The sequence below is a fragment of the Penicillium canariense genome, assembly GCF_028826845.1.
Source record: "Penicillium canariense strain IBT 26290 chromosome Unknown utg000001l_segment0_segment0, whole genome shotgun sequence".
NCBI classification, from domain to species: Eukaryota; Fungi; Ascomycota; class Eurotiomycetes; order Eurotiales; family Aspergillaceae; genus Penicillium; species Penicillium canariense.
Genome location: NW_026622728.1, coordinates 168,162 through 181,718, shown reverse-complemented (window position 1 = coordinate 181,718; position 13,557 = coordinate 168,162). Strand labels below are relative to the sequence as shown.

The 13,557-nt window shown below is 52.5% G+C and overlaps 7 protein-coding genes across 7 annotated transcripts; 5 read left to right on the top strand and 2 right to left on the bottom strand.

Annotated features, from left to right (window-relative positions):
* Nucleotides 1–31: 31 nt before the first annotated feature.
* Nucleotides 32–1,168, bottom strand: lcp5 (small subunit rRNA maturation protein LCP5; the record flags this gene model as incomplete). Its single annotated transcript, XM_056682175.1, has 1 exon — nt 32–1,168. The coding sequence occupies one exon, from the start codon at nt 1,166–1,168 to the stop codon at nt 32–34; it is 1,137 nt and encodes a 378-aa protein (XP_056545781.1).
* A 338-nt stretch (nt 1,169–1,506) lies between these two features.
* Nucleotides 1,507–3,671, top strand: N7482_000049 (transmembrane 9 family protein; the record flags this gene model as incomplete). Its single annotated transcript, XM_056682174.1, has 4 exons — nt 1,507–2,635; nt 2,693–3,030; nt 3,099–3,534; nt 3,604–3,671. Coding segments are annotated over 4 exons (1,971 nt in total), but the record flags the coding sequence as incomplete, so codon positions are not given.
* Nucleotides 3,672–4,294: 623 nt separating this feature from the next.
* Nucleotides 4,295–5,224, top strand: N7482_000048 (EF-hand domain-containing protein; the record flags this gene model as incomplete). The annotated part of the gene is made up of 4 exons (XM_056682173.1): nt 4,295–4,305; nt 4,500–4,585; nt 4,670–4,965; nt 5,045–5,224. 4 exons carry the CDS (start codon nt 4,295–4,297, stop codon nt 5,222–5,224), a joined length of 573 nt encoding a protein of 190 aa, XP_056545779.1.
* A 1,450-nt stretch (nt 5,225–6,674) lies between these two features.
* On the top strand, nt 6,675–7,679 carry N7482_000047 (uncharacterized protein; the record flags this gene model as incomplete). Its single annotated transcript, XM_056682172.1, has 1 exon — nt 6,675–7,679. The coding sequence occupies one exon, from the start codon at nt 6,675–6,677 to the stop codon at nt 7,677–7,679; it is 1,005 nt and encodes a 334-aa protein (XP_056545778.1).
* A 683-nt stretch (nt 7,680–8,362) lies between these two features.
* Nucleotides 8,363–9,572, top strand: N7482_000046 (uncharacterized protein; the record flags this gene model as incomplete). Its single annotated transcript, XM_056682171.1, has 2 exons — nt 8,363–8,447; nt 8,506–9,572. The coding sequence occupies 2 exons, from the start codon at nt 8,363–8,365 to the stop codon at nt 9,570–9,572; spliced, it is 1,152 nt and encodes a 383-aa protein (XP_056545777.1).
* Nucleotides 9,573–10,253: 681 nt separating this feature from the next.
* N7482_000045 (SDR family oxidoreductase) lies at nt 10,254–11,115 on the bottom strand (the record flags this gene model as incomplete). Its single annotated transcript, XM_056682170.1, has 3 exons — nt 10,254–10,425; nt 10,486–11,023; nt 11,082–11,115. The coding sequence occupies 3 exons, from the start codon at nt 11,113–11,115 to the stop codon at nt 10,254–10,256; spliced, it is 744 nt and encodes a 247-aa protein (XP_056545776.1).
* Nucleotides 11,116–11,672: 557 nt separating this feature from the next.
* On the top strand, nt 11,673–13,283 carry N7482_000044 (cytochrome P450; the record flags this gene model as incomplete). The annotated part of the gene is made up of 3 exons (XM_056682169.1): nt 11,673–12,149; nt 12,242–12,436; nt 12,501–13,283. 3 exons carry the CDS (start codon nt 11,673–11,675, stop codon nt 13,281–13,283), a joined length of 1,455 nt encoding a protein of 484 aa, XP_056545775.1.
* Between the last annotated feature and the right edge of the window lie 274 nt (nt 13,284–13,557).

The window sequence follows — 13,557 nt, the reverse complement described above, 5'->3', positions numbered from 1 at the left end:
AAAGAAACCAGAAAAGGATCGCATCGTAAATCTACCGCTTCCAGCTGTCAACCTTCTTCCGACGTTTGTCAAAGATCTCGCCCATCCCCACACCGTCACCGCGCTGCCCATCCTCGTTTCTGCGCTTCCGACTCTTCTCGAGAGCAGACCCACTGTTCTTCGACCGACGGGTAAGGCGTTCAATTCGATCCGCTCCCTCGGTGAGGCCCTTCCATTCATCTCCACCGTATGTAGTATCGCGGCCGCCACCTCGCTTGGCCAGTTCCTTCTTGGTTTCCTTGGGGAGACGGACGAAGTTGGTCTCTTCGTATCGAGTTCGCTCCGCTTCATGCTCACGGTCTTTCTTGGACTTTGTCTGGCGACCACCGTCAATGATGGTGCTACCGATGCTGGGTTCGGCCATGGGGGCGGCGGACATCTCAGCACTGACGAATTCGTCAATGACATTAGACCGCCGCGGTCGACGATCCTGCCGTTCGCGACGCTCAGTGGTGGGTAGAGCAGTGGGCATGATCTTTGGTGGGCGGTAGATGCCATCGCTAGGCTCCTCTCTGGTCGCCTTGGCCTCAGGTTGCTTCTGCTCCACCTTGCCTTTGGAGAAGGCTGCGACGTTAGGCCGATATGCCATCTCATCCATATCATCTTCCTCGGAATCATCCGCCTCGCTATCGCTTGCCTCGTCATCGTCCTCGGACTTCCCATGGCTGGCGACCTTCTTCTTTGATTTTTTGGGTTGAGCGGAGCTCTCCACCCGCTCTGCATCCTCCGCTGCTTTGACAACTTTGTCGACCTGGTACTTGAGCCGTCCTTCCAAAGGACGAACGCCGCGATCCAGAAAAACCCGGAGCTCGACCAGCTTTTTCACTGCCTCATCCCGGAGAGAGCTGTCGGCCGCATCTTCGGGCGCGTCTGACTTTGAATTCAACGATGATTGTCGTAGTTGTAGAATTATCAGAAAAACGAGGTTGTGAAGGTAAGAAAGAAGAATTTCGCTCTTCGTGTCAAGAAGCGAGATGCCGTCTTGCGGAGGCGCGATCGATACGTCGGTGGGCGCATCTTTCCGAGGGGCTGGGAGGGAGGAGCTAGCGCTGGTGAGACAAGACGTAAGACCCTCAAGAAGTGTGGATAGAGTCTGAGCGCGCGCAGGCGCAGTCTCTGCTGAAGCCATGGTGGTTGCGTATATTTGGAACTATTCCGCGATGAAGCCCTCCGCTGGGTTTTTTTCTTCGACGTGCCTTATCACCACGTGATTTGACCGTAATACAATGTCACGTGTATCTCAAGGCCGCCTCGCGGATCGTTCCTGTCTCCGGGGGCCATTCTGTCCTTTCGCAGCCACGATTTCCTTCGCTCTATTGCAGCACGCATGACGACACAAGTGCACTCCCCGTGAGCTTGGAATTGTATTTGTTCCGGATTGTGGGATAAGTGGTCAGATTCACAGGCGCTGCCCCGAAACCCAAATTACATAGCCAGCCGTCAAAACACATGAAGCTAGGCTGAGCAACCCGCTCAAACGCTCTACGGTCACCATGCGGTTCACCGACCGAGCCCCCCCTCCTCACCTCGGTCCTCCTTTCAATTCCCTCGCTATCCTCGGCCTTTTACCTTCCCGGTGTCGCTCCGACTTCTTACGACCAAGGCCAATCCGTCCCCCTCTTTGTCAACCATCTGACGCCCGGGCTGTCGCGCGACGACCAGCTTCATTCTGTCTTCTCATACGACTACTATCACCCAGCATTCCACTTCTGCCGGCCGGAGGGAGGTGCCCAGGATGTTAGGGAATCTTTGGGAAGTATTCTGTTCGGCGACCGGATCCGTACATCCCCGCTGGAGCTGCACATGGCCAAGAATGAGACCTGTAAAGCGGTCTGCGGGGAGGTAACATTTGACGATCGGAGCGCCAAGTTCACCAATCGCCGAATCTCGCAAGGATATAATATCAACTGGATCGTGGACGGACTGCCAGCGGCGCAGCTAAACTACGACGGAAACACAAACACCCAGTTCTACAACCCAGGATTCTCGCTGGGCGACTTAGATGAGAATGGCCAATCCGTGCTCAACAATCACTTCGATATCGTAATCGACTACCACCGTGTGGGTTTCAGCGGAAAGGACAAGTACCGGGTTGTTGGGGTGCTCGTGCAGCCCGAGTCCCGGCTCGATTCGCGGATTCTGGACGATGGGACCGCCGAGTGCGGCACCCAAGGGAATATCCTCAGATTGAGTGAAGATGGAGAGACGCCAGTAACCTGGACATACAGCGTTTACTGGAAGGAGTCGCCTACAGCATGGGCCACCCGCTGGGACAAGTATCTGCACGTCTACGACCCGAAGATTCACTGGTTTTCCCTCATCAACTCGGCCGTCTTTGTCGTTTTCCTGGTGGGGATGGTCAGCATGATCCTTGTGCGTGCGCTCAAGAAGGACATTGCTCGCTACAACCGGCTGGACCAGATCAGCTTGGATGATTTGGATGGCACTTCGGCTGCGATTGAGGATGGCATTCAGGAGGATTCAGGATGGAAGCTGGTCCACGGCGATGTCTTCCGTTGCCCGAAGTCACCACTGCTGCTGAGTGTGATGCTAGGCAACGGTGCTCAGCTTTTCATGATGACCGGTGTGACTGTTGGTAAGTGATTCAATTCGACTTGTTTGTTCTCCAGGTCCATCTGACCGTGCCATGCAGCATTCGCCCTTCTCGGCCTTCTCTCTCCCGCTAACCGTGGCTTCTTGGCCACTGCCATCCTCCTGATTTCCGCTCTCTTCGGTGCCATTGGAGGTTACGTCTCGGCTCGCGTGTATAAGTCGTTTGGCGGCGAATCTTGGAAGCGCAACATTATCATGACCCCCCTCTTGCTTCCCGGGGTCATATTCGGCACATTTTTCCTGCTCAACCTGTTTGTCTGGGCCAAGGGTTCCAGTGGTGCCGTACCTTTTGGCACCATGGTCGCACTGGTCTTGATATGGTTCGTTATCAGTGTGCCATTGAGTGTGGCCGGTAGCTGGGTTGGATTTAGGCAATCGGTATGTTCTAGCCTGCTTGGGTCTTTGTCCTCCGCATTATTTCTTTCATACTGACTGATGCTTTCTAGCCAATCGAGGGCCCAACCAAAACCAATCAGATCCCCCGACAGGTGCCTCCCATGTCAGGCAGCCTGCGCACCATCCCGTCGATCCTCCTGACTGGTATTCTCCCCTTCGGCGCCATCTTCGTCGAGCTATACTTTATCATGACCTCTCTCTGGACCAACAAGATCTACTACATGTTCGGGTTCTTGTTCCTGTGCTACGGTCTGATGATTATAACCTCTGCGGCCACGACGGTCCTACTTGTATACTTCCTGCTCTGCGCCGAGAATTACCGGTGGCACTGGCGTGCCTTTGCGGGTGCCGGTATGACTGGTTGCTACGTCTTCCTGAATGCCCTTACCTTTTGGGCAACGAGGGTCAGCTTCGGCGGCCTGACAGGCGCAGTGCTCTACGTGGGTTATTCGGCGCTAATTGGCTTCGTTGTTTTTATTCTGACTGGTATGTGGTCTTCGTTTTTTCTTCCTCCTACTCCCCCGACTCGAGAATCCGCTAATTTCCCCTCCGCAGGCTCTATTGGCTTCTTTGCCAGCTGGGCATTCATCTACCGCATCTACGGTTCCATCAAGGTGGATTAATCTCATCTCTGTAGTTCTGCTCTATCTAGCCGCGCTTTCATCCGGGGTAACCTGCGCCCGGCACCCATTCTAGTCATCCTGTGTCTTGATAGGCTGGAAATGATTTGCATCCCTTTTGTTGTTGTTCTTTTGCAACAGGATAGACTGGTCTGTTATTGTTGGTGGTGGGGCGGGAAAAGAGATGTTCCTGTCATCATTGGGGGAGGAGCAAGCATCCTTGTAAATAATGTCGAACGGAGTCCGCGGCAATGCCGGCGTAGTCGTGTCATGCCAAGCCAAGCCCCCCGGATGGTCTGGACATCCTCGCCACTCCAACTTCCGTTAGTTTCCTCCCCTTGCAGTTCCTTCAACACAATTTCGCTCGCGATTCTACGATCCCTCGAATTTCTATCGGCCTCGATCCCTGCTTTCGCTTCATCTTGGGCGCACATCCCGCCCGCACTCCCTCTAGGTAGACTCCCCGCCGGAGCGACTCAGCCACACAACCATCCCCCCTTCTACCCCGCGTCACATATTTATCTCTCCTTCGCCTCCCAGTCTCTCGTCCTTGACGATATCGCCGAGTATTCGACGTGCATGCGCTTGCGACCATCCGTACCAGTCTGGGTTTTGGGTGTTTGACCATGGGCAAGTCGTAAGTCCGACCGAACCCTCTCTTACCCTCCCCCTCACCTCCGACGGTGCGCCGGGGACCCGGCGGAAGCCCCTGGGACATTGGCGATGTCTCTGTGGGAGTGAACCGGGAGGTCATTCACGACCAGGCCATGCGCGCCTGCTGCCCTAGGTAGTTCGTATCCCTCTGCATTGGTGCTGACTCGGTTTCCGCAGGCAATCGAAGCTCTCGCCCTCGCAGCTCGAGGAGCTGCAGAGAGCAACCCATTTCGACAAGAAGGAGCTCCAGCAATGGTACAAGGGTACGTGAATCCTGAGCGGACAGGCTGTCATCATCAAGCAATCCCGCAACGCCGATAGTCTGACCGGGGGCGCTTCACCTGCAGGATTTCTCAAGGACTGCCCATCAGGAACCTTGACCAAAGAGGAGTTCCAAAAGATCTACCGGCAATTCTTTCCCTTCGGTGACCCATCGTCCTTTGCCAACTATGTGTTCCGAGTGTTTGACTCGGACGAAAGCGGCATGATTGATTTTAAAGAGTTTATCTGCGCGCTCTCGGTCACCTCACGCGGCAAGATGGAGGACAAGCTGGACTGGGCATTCCAACTGTACGATATTGACGGTGATGGCAAGATTACTTACGACGAGATGCTGGCCATTGTCGAGGCGATTTACAAAATGGTATGTCCCGGGGAAGGGTGGAGTCTCTCAGGGGTCTCTTATGGCGGATTGTTGGTAACATCACTGACCGTATGCACAGGTGGGATCGATGGTGAAGCTCCCGGAGGACGAGGATACACCGGAGAAGCGGGTGCGGAAAATCTTCCGGATGATGGACAAGGATGAGAATGGCAGCCTGGACATCGAGGAGTTCAAGGAGGGCAGCAAGCGCGACGAGACTATTGTCTCCGCGCTATCGCTGTACGATGGGTTGGTATAGTTCGCTTTGGGGAGGCGAATGCGGCGCAAATGTGATTCTTCTTTTCTTTTCTCTTCTTTTTTGACGGGAGGCTGGGGTACGTGATTGATCTAGTTTTGCATATGCTTCATGCTCCTTGTCGTCTGTCTCTTGTTTCTGTGATGCCCCCTGTTCCTATCTCTCTCGTCCATGTACATCGACCAAGTATACGGAGTACTCCCCTATGCACTAGGATCAACCGCCCGGGGGTGGGCTCTTGGGAGACCTCATCCCTCAGAAGTCTCAGACCACATGACTATCAGACCGTCGCGTAGACGCGGTCTCGTGACACCACTTCAGCCTCTTTTCAGCCGCCTGCAAATAGCCATTGCTTCGTCATGATTGATGGGTTTGTTCGATTCACGCATAAACTCGGTGCAGCATGATTCTTCTGCCAATCATAACCTTCCCGGATTAACGTTTCGGCTGCCCCCACCGCCAATCGCTACTATTTTCGTGCCCTTCCTTTCTACTCTGTATGGAGTACTCCGTACGTTCCACCCATTGGCTATGCGGTCTTTTAGCGACGGATCGTCCCCTCTACGATGCACGCCCGACTCCTAACGACTCCTGTTCCTGTCCCTCCGAACTAAGTTTTCGAAATTGCCGTCCCCCTTTCACCCCTCAAGGCCGGCTCTTCCGACCTTGGGTTCCCCTTCATGCCTTGAACAGCATGGTCCCAGCGCCCCGCCGCTGTCTGCGATGCGCCCAACTCTCTGTCCAGGTGGGTTCCCCGCCTCCCGCCCCCCCCTGGCCCCCCCCCCTCTCCGCATTACGGGGCCGCAAGGCGTCTTTGTCTTGATTATGCAACTCCCGACCAGGATGTGAGCTTCAGCTCACGACCTTTCCTGCCATTGGGCTTAGCGTCCTAGGACCCGGCACTTGGTGTTTGACAACATTTGACTCTTGACTCAACACTACGGCCGATGCCACAACAACCCAACCACACTAAACACCTTCATTTTTACCACATGGACCTTGTCTGACTCTCGCAGTGTGACGGGAGATCCCCTTGTCTGCGATGCCATAGCTCTCGTTTCCGATGTCGCGTCGAAAGTAGCACGCCCGAAGGCCAGGACAATCCCGCCCTACCTTATCGCTTTCATTTAACTCTGTCCGAAACATCATCGTCGACGTCACTCTCAACAACGGACCGGTCGTCGAGCCAGAAGTTGCTATGGATTTCCCGGGAAGGACGGAGTAACGCACGTTATCTCACCCTCTCGCCCATTGACGAAAATGTAACCCCTTCGCTCGTTGCCAAAGCTGCTGCTGCGGGCCAGATCCAACTGTACATCAACTTCGTTCTAGACGCGTATCCGTGCTATTTCAAAGCCACCGAGACCCGAGTGCCGATCAATTGGGTGGAATATGTCGCCGCAAGAGATAGCGGTAACACCCGTTCGATTTGGCCGTCCGCAGTGTAACGACTATGTACGCTGGCAGTCGGCACAATGACCCCCACTACCTTGACGCCGGCCGAGAACTCTACAGCAGTGCGATGCGCGGTCTCTCGCGTACTTTGAACAATGTGTCCAAGGCAACATCGGACGAGACACTAGCCACTGCCATCACCCTTGCGATCTATGAAATGCACTCCTGCACCTCAGAGGATGGGTGGATGCATCATGCGGCAGGGATCCGGGCCTTGATGCAGCTTCGAGGGCCGGAAATGCACTTGGACGGATTCGGTTGCGCGTTGTATATCGCATTCCGCAATACTCTGGTCACCTCGGCGTTGGTGAATGGTGACGAGTGTTTCTTGGAGGAACCCAAATGGCAGGCGCTCAACGAGCACATTGCAGCGGAAAACGCCAAACAACCGGATTCCTCCGTCTACACGGATATCACGGAGCGTGCTTTCCGCGAGATTGTCAAACTTCCAGGCTTTGTGAAGCAGATGCGCAACATCCAAGGTGCCTCGCTACACATGCAGAAACGTAGGCGCCCCGTACTGTTGCGTGGCATCCTCGCTACCCGCGCCTCCCTCCGAGGCATTCACACCGAGTTCAGCATGACGGTTTCGACCCTGCGGGCCGGTCGTGAACCGAAGACTGATTTCATCGGACCGATCCCTTACCATTTCTTTGACGGGTTCTCGACCCTATCAATGCAGGGCATTCGGTCTGGTATTCTCCTTCTCAACTACCTCATCATCCTCCTAGATCCATCTCAGCGGCCTGCCGCCGAAGCGGAGAACCGCATCGTCACCCATCGAATGCAGGCTGCAAGAGGGTCTGGGTCGCGCAAAAGCTTCGACCAGTCCTCTCCTCCAATAACCCCGCCAGGTTCACCTGGACGACCTCATCTGATGATTGAATCACGAGTTACTCCCGAAACCCGCCAGCCCCCGACTTCTGACTGGATGGACCGCCTTGCCACCACCATGGGCATGGAAGGGGTGCGAATAAGTCTGATTGACGATGGCCCCGCATAGGCACGTTTTGAGGCATTCTCGCATTGCATGGTTCGATGACGATTGGAGATATTACGCGGTATATCGGAGTCCTCTCAACTGGCGTCGTTGGAGGGAAACTACAAGGATGTATAATAGGGTGGTTGTTGGTATGACTTATTGGTCGCTTATCGTGCGCCATGCCAAATGTTTGCACTTAATTTCCGGAGTCGGCTAGTCGGCTCCAAGATTCATTGGAGTGGTCTGTCTTTCCTGCTGGGTTTCTTGAAATGCCATTCGATCCTCCTGCGACGCCTACGCCCCGGACCTTTAAAGTACCTTAAATCACCACGGCAGATTCCACAATCACATTCACGATATGAAACGTTTCTCCTCTTCATATTTCTCATATTCCTGAAGCATCTCTGCCAGCCAAGGTTCAGCAGAGCCTTATAAGACCTCCTCATCTGTACGGACATCATGGTTATTTCCTCTGATAGGTCATCTCTCCCAGGTAGAGAATGGCACGACTGCCATACTCAGAATCCCTTTATTTATCCTACTGAGTGTGGCCAGGTTCAAATCCACGTCCGAGTGGACTCATCATATTCTCCTGCCTGCTAAATCGTGATCCGATTCGTGCCATAATCCGCGGGACTGCTACAAATAGCGATGGCTGGACACTAGGGATTGCGAGTCCAAACGGGGAGGCTCAGGTCGCCGCCATGCGTGCCGCATTTGCTGCCGCGGGTATCACTGATATGAACGAGGTGGGATATTTGGAGGCGCACGGAACAGGTACCTTGGCAGGTAAGAATTCCCAGTACGCTGTCTTTCACCGAGAGGCCTGATGCTGATACACATACAGGGGACCCAATTGAGGTTGCGGCTGCTGCTTTAGTCTTCGCTCCCACCCGGCTCGCGCATCAACCTCTGATCATTGGATCAGTTAATAGTACCATTGGACATTCTGAGCCTGCGGCTGGCGTCTCCGGATTGATCAAAGCTGTGCTGGCGGTGGAGAAGGGTGTCATCCCGGCAAATCCGACATTTATTGACCCAAACCCAAAGATTGATTTTGAGGGTCTCAAAGTCAAAGCCTCCCGTGCGGCTTTGCCCTGGCCCACGGATTTCGCCTCTCGAATTGCTTCCGTAAATTCCTTCGGTTCTGGCGGTTCAAATGCCCATGTGGTGATTCAAGATGCCGGTTCCTTCTTGGGTCACGAGCAGGCTCCGCATGTGTCCTCCTTCGCCAAAGTTGACTCCTTCTTTGACGACGACCTGGATACGCCAAACACACGACTCCAATTGCTCACCTTTTCCGCAAATGATGACATTTCGTTGAAGAAATATGTTGCGGACCTTCAACGGCATCTCCTCGACCCCCGAGTCAAAGTTCAGCTATCCGACCTGGCCCATACCCTGGCCCAGCGAAGTAGTCTCTTCACCCGCGGCTTTCTGCTCACTGAGCAGCCCCTGCTGGACGATTTCTCTCTTATAATCGGCAAAAGGAGCCCTGAGAGGCCTCGGATTGGCTTTGTGTTCACCGGTCAGGGTGCCCAGTGGTCTCAAATGGGCAAAGGCGTGGTGGAGCTCTTCCCACAAGCTCAGCAGGTTCTCCAAGGCTTAGATTCGGCACTACAGAGTTTGCCCCAGGCACCAGCCTGGTCATTGCTACAGGAGTTGGTGGAACCCAGAAGCCCAGAGCATTTACGCCAGCCTGAATTCTCCCAGCCACTCGTAACTGCATTACAGCTGGTCTTGATTGATCTGCTTAGATCCTGGGGAATTCAACCCGAAAGCGTGGTCGGCCATGCCTCCGGGGAGATTGCTGCGGCCTGCGCTGCAGGTCTCTTGACACCCGAAGATGCGATCAAGATTGCGATCTTCCGTGGCCAGGCCGCCAAAGAATTGGCTGGAGCCCCAGCAGCTTAAACGGGCGTCGGAATGATGGCCGTTGGCCTGGGCGCAGAAGATGCTGTGAGATATATCGGCCCGAACTCCGATACGGTGCAAATTGCCTGCTTTAATAGCAGCTCTAGCGTAACGCTCTCTGGAAAGCTGGAGCATTTGAACGAAGTCAAAGACCGGCTCCAACAAGATACCCATTTTGCTCGGTTGCTACAGGTCAATTTGGCCTATCACTCTAAGTATATGGTTGAGATTGGTGACCGGTACATCTCTTTGCTGCAGGCCCATTGCGGGAAACCTCTGGCCAGCCTATCCGCAGTCAAACTGTTCTCCTCCGTCCTTGGCTCGCCCATGCGGGGAGAGGCTGATCCAGAGTACTGGAAGACCAACATGGTCTCTCCTGTACGATTTAACGAAGCGTGTAGCTCCATGCTGTCAACTGGGTCAGCAGACTTCTTGATTGAACTCGGTCCCAGCGCTGCTTAAATAATGGGGGAGGAGTGTGGGTTCATCTCACGATAAAGTAAGGTATGGATAATAAAAGGCGGTGCATTCGGGAAGTACCATAGTGACATATTAATGAACGGCCACTGTATAACCAGAACAGAAAAAACAAGAATTGTTCTACTTTCTGCTCTCTCACTGTATATTCTACCCCCATTTAGGTGTTTATATATCATTCTGTCCATCTCCAACCTCCGGTATCTACCAGCCGATGAGGGTGTTGTCAAACCCCCAGAAATCTCCCGCTCCGTTCTCCTTGGTCAAGCCATCGATTTTGGTGACAATTGCATTCACGCTGTCCTCAACTTCAACGAAGGCGCTGGGGTAACCCACAGCTCGGGCAGCGGCATTTCCAGCATCTGTCTTGACGGCCCTATAGAAGTTATTAGTCAACGCCCTACGCAGGAGAAAGAGTTCAAAAGTAACCACATACCCAGGATGGATAGCCAAGGTCGCAATTTCATCATGTTCAAAGTTAATTTTCCGGACAAAGAAGTTTGCGGCAGCCTTGCTAGCACCATAAGGAGCAATTTTGATCGGGATGTCTTTGATGCCTCCAATCGTTGCCATAAGACTACTGCTCAGGATGAAGCGAGCAGAGGACGACTTTTTGAGGAGAGGGAGTGTAGCCTGAAAGAGGCGTACAGGTCCTACAGTGTTGACATCTAGATGGGTTTGGATCTGCGCAATGGTAGAATCGGCTACGGTGGTGAAAGCGTCTGTGTCGAAGACACCCGCATTGGCGATAACGATGTCCAGAGCCGACACACCCTGGCTTGACAATGACTCTACTGCAGCTTTCGCGTCGGTGTCAGAGCTGGCGTCGATTTTGACAATAATCAGTCGACTACCCTTCCCCGTGGGCAAGTCAGAGAGAGAAGTTGCCTCCGGTGAGCTTGGGTTGCGGACGGCTGCGATCACGGTCACATTATCGCGTGCCCCGTACTTGGCGACAAGACCGCGGCCAATTCCTGAGAAAGTTAGTCAACGTAAAGTAAGACGAATAATTAATGTGCAGGCTTATATTACCTTTGTTGGCACCGGAAATCAAGATAGTAGACATGATGACTGTGGTGCTTTTGTTTTCAACTTTGGAGAAACTAGGGTGGTGTATATTGCAACTTTTGCTCAGATAAATGCTTTTTCCTACTTTTAAGGATGGTCATCTTCTTTTAAATAATTGATTGACATGATTCTCCATTATTGGTGTTTACTTTGATTTGTTTCTTTGAATGTCGGAATTGTCAACTCCAGAGCGCGATTAATTAATCTGATTTGCGAGCATTGGTAATCTCTAGAGTTAGGCTATATTAGGTTAATAGAGTTGCTATCACAATTGGTAATCTCTAATGCCTGTCTAATCCAAGATAAGCAGAATCTAGTGCCGATGGCGAATATGGCTCTACTGCATTGTCACCTGCACGATAAGCACGCTACTAGATAATAATATACACCCTCATGCGTAAATACTCGCTGCGTTGGTGTGGCGTCAGCAAATGGCAAGAATGAAAGCTTCAATCTACTCATGGTCACAATGAACCGCCATTTAAAATAGATAAAATGCACGAGTATCCTAAACCCTCTATGCAACCAATCCACAATTGATGATTAGAAAGCGCTATGTCGATATCCCTGTCAGTGTTATCCTGGATTAGTTACACGGCCCTTGCAGGCGGGCTTTACCTGCTGGGTCTAGTCATCCATCGGCTTTATCTAAGTCCACTGCGACATTTCCCCGGTCCCAAATTGGCGGCCGCGACGCAATGGTACGTGACATACTATGAGATGTGGTATCGTGGAGGGGGCATGTTTACCAGGCACATTAAGGAGCTGCATGCCAAATATGGCCCCATTGTGCGGATAAACCCTTGGGAACTCCATATTGACGACCCGGAGTTTTATGAGACCATTTATCCCCCGTCCGCCTCATTCGATAAGTTATCTGTGTTTGAAAATCGGTTCGGCATCCCAACGGCAGCCTTCTCGACGGCAGCCCACGCGGTGCACAAGAAACGTCGAGCGGCCTTAAGCCTGTTCTTCACCAAAAGTCGAATTCAAGCGCGTTCCCCTTCCTACAGCAGCTCATTGACAAGATCTGTCAGCGACTAGAATCAGAAAATGTCAAACATCAGACACCCCTTGTTCTGAATCATGTCTTTGCTTGCTTCTCCGCAGACTCCATCTTGTAGCTGGCTTATGGCGATGAACCCAGTTTCATCAACACACCAACATGGCAGACACCTTTCGTGTGCGCCATGGATGCTCTGGTGAAGTCTATCCACTTGAACTGTCAGTTTCCTTTTATGGTTCCGCTAGCAAATGCGATTCCGGAATGGATACTGTTGAAAACACCTTCTTTTGGGCCAGTTGTGCAATTTCGCCGGGTGAGTGCATACGGTTTCTTGAACTTAATGAAAGCAGAATTATTAAACCAACCTGACTATTTAGTCGCTCGATGAGCGGATTAGACGTCTTTTCGACCCAGAAGAAAAGAGACAGGCAGCTGAAGAGCCCAGTTATAAGAATGCGACAGTATTTGAGGTGCTGCTCGCTTCTTCTCTACCTCCGGAGGAGCTCACCCAAACGCGCCTGCAACACGAAGCCGTGAGTATAGTCGGAGCAGGATTTGATACAACACGTGAGATGCTGGCAACAATCGCATACCATGTTCTGGCCAACCCGGAAACCTATCGTAAGCTACGCGACGAGCTGCATACCGCCATACCCGACCCATCACAGATTCTTACCTGGGCCGAGCTACAACAACTGCCCTATCTTTCTGCTTGGATCGAAGAGGGGCTACGTATTGGATTCGGTACCGTGCAACGAAGTCCTCGGATTTCTCCCACGCCGTTCATCTACGGCAAGTATACCATCCCGCCTGGTACCCCTATCTCGGAAGATACATACCACATGCACACCAACGAGCATGTTTTTCCAGATCCGAAAACTTATCGTCCAGAGCGGTGGCTGGGAAATCTACGGGGCTCGGATGGTGTTAAGCAGCTCAGCAGATATAACGTCGCATTTGGGCGTGGGGGGAGGATGTGTTTGGGGATGCAATTGGCTTATGCAGCGATGTATATGATGATTACGACTTTGATTCGTCGATTTGATTTTGAGTTGTTCGAGACGACTTGCGAGGATGTGGAATTTTATTACGATTGGCTGGTTCCCCATGCCCAGCTGAATAGTAAGGGGGTGCCGGTGCTTGTTGAAATGGCATCGTAGATGACATCTGCTTAGGTGAATATACTAGGTAAAGATGTTCAAGAAGGAGGACTTGCGATATCAAACTTGATTACCAAATATTGATGGAAGTGAAGTAGTTAGTGATTTTGGAGACTCCTACCCCGATGTTTCAAGAGCGACAAAAGGGAACTTGGATTTTGTGGGGAGAGACCATCATTGGTCAACCCCAGTGCTCCCCGCTATTTCATTATTATGTGGCACTTGGGGGGCAGATTATATTCCCCACGCGATGTCTAATAGAAATGGTAAAGAT